The 6,341-nt window shown below is 36.4% G+C and overlaps 1 protein-coding gene across 1 annotated transcript; it reads right to left on the bottom strand.

The window, feature by feature from the left end:
* Positions 1–282: 282 nt before the first annotated feature.
* On the bottom strand, positions 283–1,333 carry LOC111089620 (sterile alpha and TIR motif-containing protein tir-1-like). Its single transcript, XM_022402464.1, has 2 exons — positions 1,040–1,333; positions 283–711 (listed from the first exon to the last, which is right to left on the bottom strand). The coding sequence occupies exons 1-2, from the start codon at positions 1,084–1,086 to the stop codon at positions 438–440; spliced, it is 321 nt and encodes a 106-aa protein (XP_022258172.1). The 5' UTR covers positions 1,087–1,333; the 3' UTR covers positions 283–437.
* Between the last annotated feature and the right edge of the window lie 5,008 nt (positions 1,334–6,341).

The raw sequence follows: 6,341 nt of genomic DNA on the forward strand, positions 1-6,341 counted from the left end.
AGTTAACGTCTAATGATTTAGTTACATTATGTTTAATTCGAATAACCTGGAGATCGTAATGTTAGTTTGTAGGTAAACATTCAGTAAGCTTAACTTTAATTCGAATAACCTGGAGATCGTAATGTTAGTTTACAAGTAAACATTCAGTAAGCTTAACTTCATTACAAAGCCTAGACAATCTTGATATTAGTTTGAAGGTAAACTTTTAGAAAGCCTATGTTTATTTCCAAAAGCCTAAGCGATCTTATATTAGTTTAAAAATACATTTTCAGTAAGCCTAACTTCACCTCGAATAGCCTGAAGATCGCAATGTTAGTTTACAAGTAAACATTCAGTAAGCTTAACTTCATTAAAAAGCCTAGACAATCTTGATATTAGTTTGAAGGTAAACTTTTAGAAAGCCTATGTTTATTTCCAAAAGTCTAAGCGATCTTATATTAGTTTAAAAATACATTTTCAGTAAGCCTAACTTCACCTCGAATAGCCTGGGAGATTCGTATCCGATGTATACTATTATCTACACCACATTCTCTGGCCATCTGTTCCTCAGACAACAACAGTAAAGTGTCTTTATCCACACCACACTGCAACATAGGATAGGTGTATTGACTCAAATCCAAACCAAGGTCTTGCAGAAGGCGGTTTAAATTGGTAGAATCACAAGAAGAATAATCAGCCATTCGTTTTAAAAGACTCAATTCCCTGAGGAACCTGCGAGAAAAAGATAACGAGGGTTAGCATAAACATGTCTGTTGACTTTGTTATTTCAACAGTGCTTGAACTAACCGATTTACTTCCTTGATAATAACATGAACAAGTAGAACACTTGAACGTAGCAAAGAGATGATCAGGTAATAATGAAGAATACTTCATTAGAGAGTAATTGGTATATAGAAGAACATCCAGAAGACACACGTACAAATAAGTTAGTGTTTTGGAAACTGGCATTTGTGGAACTATAAAAATAAAGTATATTAGTTAATGAGTTACGTGTAGAATTTCCTCTTAGTGGAAACTATTCAATATTCAACTGTCCTACCTCTTCCGGAGGATTCCGTTTTTAATCCCAATATCTTCTTTCAGCATTTCTTCCGTTAGCTGAAGAAGGAGGTCGCCATCCACCCGACTGGTAGCGAACTCGTTACAATACTGAGAAAAGCTAATCTAGAAACAGAGATATAAATAGACCAACTAAATCATTATCTAGGATAATTCAACATAATGTAACTAAATCTTGACGTTAACTATGGTAATTCAACATAATCTAACTAAATCTTGACGTTAACTAGGGTAATTCAACATAATGTAACTAAATCTTGACGTTAACTAGGATAATTCAAGTTAGGCTTACTGAATGTTTACTTGTAAACTAACATTGCGATCTCCAGGTTATTCGAATTAAAGTTAGGCTTACTGAATGTTTACTTGTAAACTAACATTGCGATCTCCAGGTTATTCGAATTAAAGTTAGGCTTACTGAAAGTTTACCTACAAACTAATATGAATGTTAAAGTTGGTTGTTAGTAATTTGTCAGTGGATCAAATTCTCTCCTCGGAAGTAAGTCCTATCGGCTGTAGCTTTGGTTTCCCTAGTGTCAGCTCTGCGAAATAATTAAGTGCAGTTTTCATATAAAAGTCATTTTTAACCACCAGTTGATAGAAGAGATGCCAATGCGGATTTTTTTGGGGAGGGGGCAAATTATTACGGAGGCCTAGTGGTACCTGGAAGCGTATAGATCTTTTAAAGTGAAAATGCGGTAATATGTTGCCTTACATTGGGTTGAACTGTAGCTTTTCAGAACCCCTAGTAGAAGCATAAGAATGATATCTTACTGTCAGATTCTTCTAATTCTTGTTGGGGGGGGGGTGTAATTATCGTCATTTCCCCTACAATTAACGTCCCTTGCTCCCCTCCAAGTTTATCACTAATAGGATTAGGATATGTCAGAGTCAAGTTGTCTGCCTTTCTGTTTGTAGCATATTACTATAAACAGTGATTTTAAAGTCGTTTAGTTCGTGATTTAGCCCGCAGCGATACGTCTCAACACTGATAACGCTAAAAGTTGGGTTTCGGTATCCGTGATGTGTTGAACAACAACAAAATCCCGTCTGTTATAATATTTAGAGATTTGAACTTTTATATATTTGATTCACTTGCTAAGTCAAACCTGTGTTTCCTGAGTTCGAAAGGGACTTTTTGAGAAATAATATGTTTGTCCGAAATTTATCAAGAAACATCGAACTGGCACTTAACTCATAATTTCCACCACAATAACTGTCACGTGACCTAATGTTATTTTCGAAATTCAAAGCTTAACGTAATACATCGTCAGTTTCATGATATTGGAAATTCTAACGAACTATAAGGGTTTTACGTAACGTTTCTTTTCATTTTTAACATCATTTACGTGTTAATATGAGCTAACTGAAAACAGATATAATGTCATTAAACGCGTTCTTTTTTTCATCCAAAGTGACTGTTGTTTTGACTAAAAACTGTTTAAACAGAAGGTTCGTTTAAACAGAAGGTCCGGTTTAAACAGAAAGTCCGGTTTAAAAACTGGAATGAAAAATTCAAATTGTACGGATGTTGAGTACGTTGATATTAAACCGATTTTGGAGCCTCGCCATGTCGTTACAATACACGTCGCCACGTCTGGTCGTGTTCTATCTGACGACCGTGCATCTTGATAATAGCCCTGCAGCGTAGTTTCTATTGCAAAAGGCTTCATCGTAAGGCTGTTAATTCCACGATGCTTTCCATTATATATCTAGTGTAGAACAACGCCCGTTTCAACAGTCCGAACGCACAGATTTCCCATAGCGCTGCGTCCGGCGACTGGAATTCCAATAAACACTATCTGATATCAACTAATCTTGAAATTAGAAGCAGAGCGCCCACATGGAAACATTGACAAGATAAAAGGGGTTACTTTCACAACTGCGATACAAGTGTCTATATAACTAGGGTAACCACGATAAGTTTGGGAAATGTGTTTTTGTTTAATTACCGAGACAAAGCAACATGGCTGAAGAGGGACATCTTGTCCCTGCTTCTGTACAAAGATACTCTACTTTTAAAAACTGGCGTATGTGTCCCTTATCTAAAAAATCTAAAAGTTAACCCGTGTGTCCTCAACCTTTAAAATACAGAAATTGGACTTACTGTCCTCAACCATTAAAATACAGAAATCGGACTTACTGTCCTCAACTTTTAAAATACAGAAATTTGACTTACTGTCCTCAACTTTTAAAATTGGACTTTGTGTGCTCACCCTATAGAGTACAGAAATTGGACTTTGTGTGCCTATAGAGTACAGAAATTGGACTTTGTGTGCTCACCCTATAGAGTACAGAAATTGGACTTTGTGTGCTCAACTCTAAAACCTTCGTCGTTTCTAGGATTTTATTTTTGGTCAAATAAAACGTGATGTATCTAATTACGTGCTAAATTGGAATAACTTCGTCTAAAGAGTGTTTCAAAAGTATTAGCTATGTCACGATGACCAACATATTTAGAGAAGTTTTTAACTCCGTTTCTTCCTCACACGTAAAACTTGACGTTTCCATAGAGAATCTAATAGATGTCTGAGTTTAACGAGGACAAGTAAGTGTCAGGAGCAGGATGTAAAGGATGGCTAGATTGATGTAACATCTGCTGTCTATGTACAGTGTACTTGACTGACGCAGGCCAACACAAGTAAATAATTATTTCCAACTTTTTTTCTTCTTTCTTTTAAACTTGTGGAACTAAAATTGAAGAAAGTTTTTATCTAGTATATTGTGATTGGTCGACGTGAAGTAGCAACTAACGTCTTGTTCTTCACGAACTTTAACCTTTCAATGTACTACACTTAAGAAAATCGTACAAAATTTCGTTTTCTTACATGTCTTTTTTTTTTTGAATATTTGAGAGTCATTTGTGGTTTTCTGGTCCTAAAAATATAATAAACTAAATATAGGGATGGAATGTTTATCAGAAAGTTCAAGATATGACGTCAATTCGGAGGACTTTTGATTTAAATATGATTATATAATAACGTTTCAGTATTTTTAGAGAGAGGCCTGAAGAGAATATTAAATTCATCCTTGAGGAGGGAAAGTTCAATGTGTCATGCAAGTCTTCCCTTAGAAAGTAAAAGTTCGTCTTATTTTAAGAGTAAACCGTGTGTTTAAAAAGGATGTAGCTCTAATTACACGACGTTCAAATTTTCAAGCTGGTTGAAACATTTTTCAGCATTTTAAGCTGTCATAAATGTCAACCTAATAACTTTCTTGCAAGTTTTGTTGGACTGCAAGGGGCTGAATGACGTCATTGTTGCACACAGACCAAAAGTTTTGTAACTTGTTTGTGAATTAATGACCAGAGGGAAGGCAAGCAATCAGCAGCACCCTACCACCCACCATCTACGCTAAGGGACTGGTTGTCACGCTTATAACGTATCCACATCTTCAACTACGGAGAATGCTTTGTTCTATGGCAAGGATTCGAACCCGGCTCACCTGCTATAAAATAAACTTTCAGTAAAGGAATAGAAGCGTTCAGAAACTTTAAAAGATTTTGCCAGATCAATGTCTTATGTAGATTAGACGTACATTAGTTTATAAAATATTGTCAGAGAGAGACTGTTTTTCTTAATTTTATATAAAATGTTTTACTTCTTACCCATGCCTTATTTAAACTTCATTCAAATCCGCGTGTTGAGAACTTCATTGAATCTTTAGGACGTAACAGGAATGTCTCAGGACATCCAGTGTAGCCTCGACTTTAGGACGTAACAGGAATGTCTCAGTATCTCCAGTGTAGCCTCGACTTTAGGACGTAACAGGAATGTCTCAGGACATCCAGTGTAGCCTCGACTTTAGGACGTAACAGGAATGTCGCAGGCTGTCCAGTGTAGCCTCGACTTTAGGACGTAACAGGAATGTCTCAGGCTGTCCAGTGTAGCCTCGACTTTAGGACGTAACAGGAATGTCTCAGGCTCTCCAGTGTAGCCTCGACTTTAGGACTTAACAGGAATGTCTCAGGCTCTCCATTGTAGCCTCGACTTTAGAACTTAACAGGAATGTCTCAGGCTGTCCAGTTTAGCCTCGACTTTAGGACTTAACAGGAATGTCTCAGGCTGTCCAGTGTAGCCTAGACTTTAGGACGTAACAGGAATGTCTCAGGCTGTCCAGTGTAGCCTCGACTTTTGGACGTAACAGAAAAGTCCCTCCATTATAGCCCAGAGTTTTGGACGTAACAGGGACGTCTCAAACCAGGGACAATATAAAATGTTCATGACCTTTGATTCTACCCGTTAATTAACTACCTGTGAAAATACATGATAGCCCTAAGGTTGTTGGGAGAATCATACGTGTGCTTCTAGCAGTCGAGCTATGCTGATTGGGTGTGGCGCGTTTGGGAGAGCGGGGCTGTAAAAAGGGGATGTAAGGGCGTACAACATTTTTTGGTAATGGCCTTGTTTCCTCGTCCTGTTAGGTACGTTGAAAATATTTTCAGTATTTCTACTCTAGGGCATGTGACGGTTGTTTTACGAATATTGTGACATTAGAACAATGTACTGTACACCGACTGGGGAAGAGTTCTCAGGTTAAGTTCATATGTACTGGTAACATTTTATTGTTGTATGCATCTAGATAAGACTCGCAGTACTGAATGTTAACCATTTCTGGATAAGTGAAAATAAAGCAAGAAAAAAATAATAATCGGGATGTTTTTAATCTACAGTGTATTGTACATTCAGTTTAATGAAGTATATCACCACACTTCATTAGTTAACATACATTCAGTAGAATAAGGTATATCACCACACTTCATCAGTTAACATACATTCAGTAGAATAAGGTATATCACCACACTTCATCAGTCAACATACATTCAGTAGAATAAGGTATATCACCACACTTCATCAGTTAACATACATTCAGTACAATAAGGTATATCACCACACTTCATCAGTTAACATACATTCAGTACAATAAGGTATATCACCACACTTCATCAGTTAACATACATTCAGTTTAATAATGTATATCATCACACTTCATCAGTTGCTAACCTTTCACCCAATGTTCTGTGTCTATAAATGTGTATTCTATAAACACACATATTGCTAACCTTTCACCCAATGTTCTGTGTCTACAAATATGTATTCTATAAACACACATATTGCTAACCTGTCAACCAATGTTCTGTGTCTATAAATATGTATTCTATAAACACACATATTGCTAACCTGTCAACCAATGTTCTGTGTCTATAAATATGTATTCTATAAACACACATATTGCTAATCTGTCAACCAATGTTCTGTGTCTATAAATATGTATTCTATAAA

The sequence above is a fragment of the Limulus polyphemus genome, unplaced genomic scaffold (assembly GCF_000517525.1).
Source record: "Limulus polyphemus unplaced genomic scaffold, Limulus_polyphemus-2.1.2 Scaffold6803, whole genome shotgun sequence".
Classification (NCBI taxonomy): domain Eukaryota; kingdom Metazoa; phylum Arthropoda; class Merostomata; order Xiphosura; family Limulidae; genus Limulus; species Limulus polyphemus.

Excerpts from the sequence above, each read along its gene's own strand:
- LOC111089620 (XM_022402464.1), bottom strand. The coding sequence starts at position 1,086 with ATGCTGAAAGAAGATATTGGGATTAAAAACGGAATCCTCCGGAAGAG. Across the intron at positions 712-1,039 it reads AACGGAATCCTCCGGAAGAG|GTTCCTCAGGGAATTGAGTC; the intron begins GTAGGACAGTTG and ends TTTTTCTCGCAG.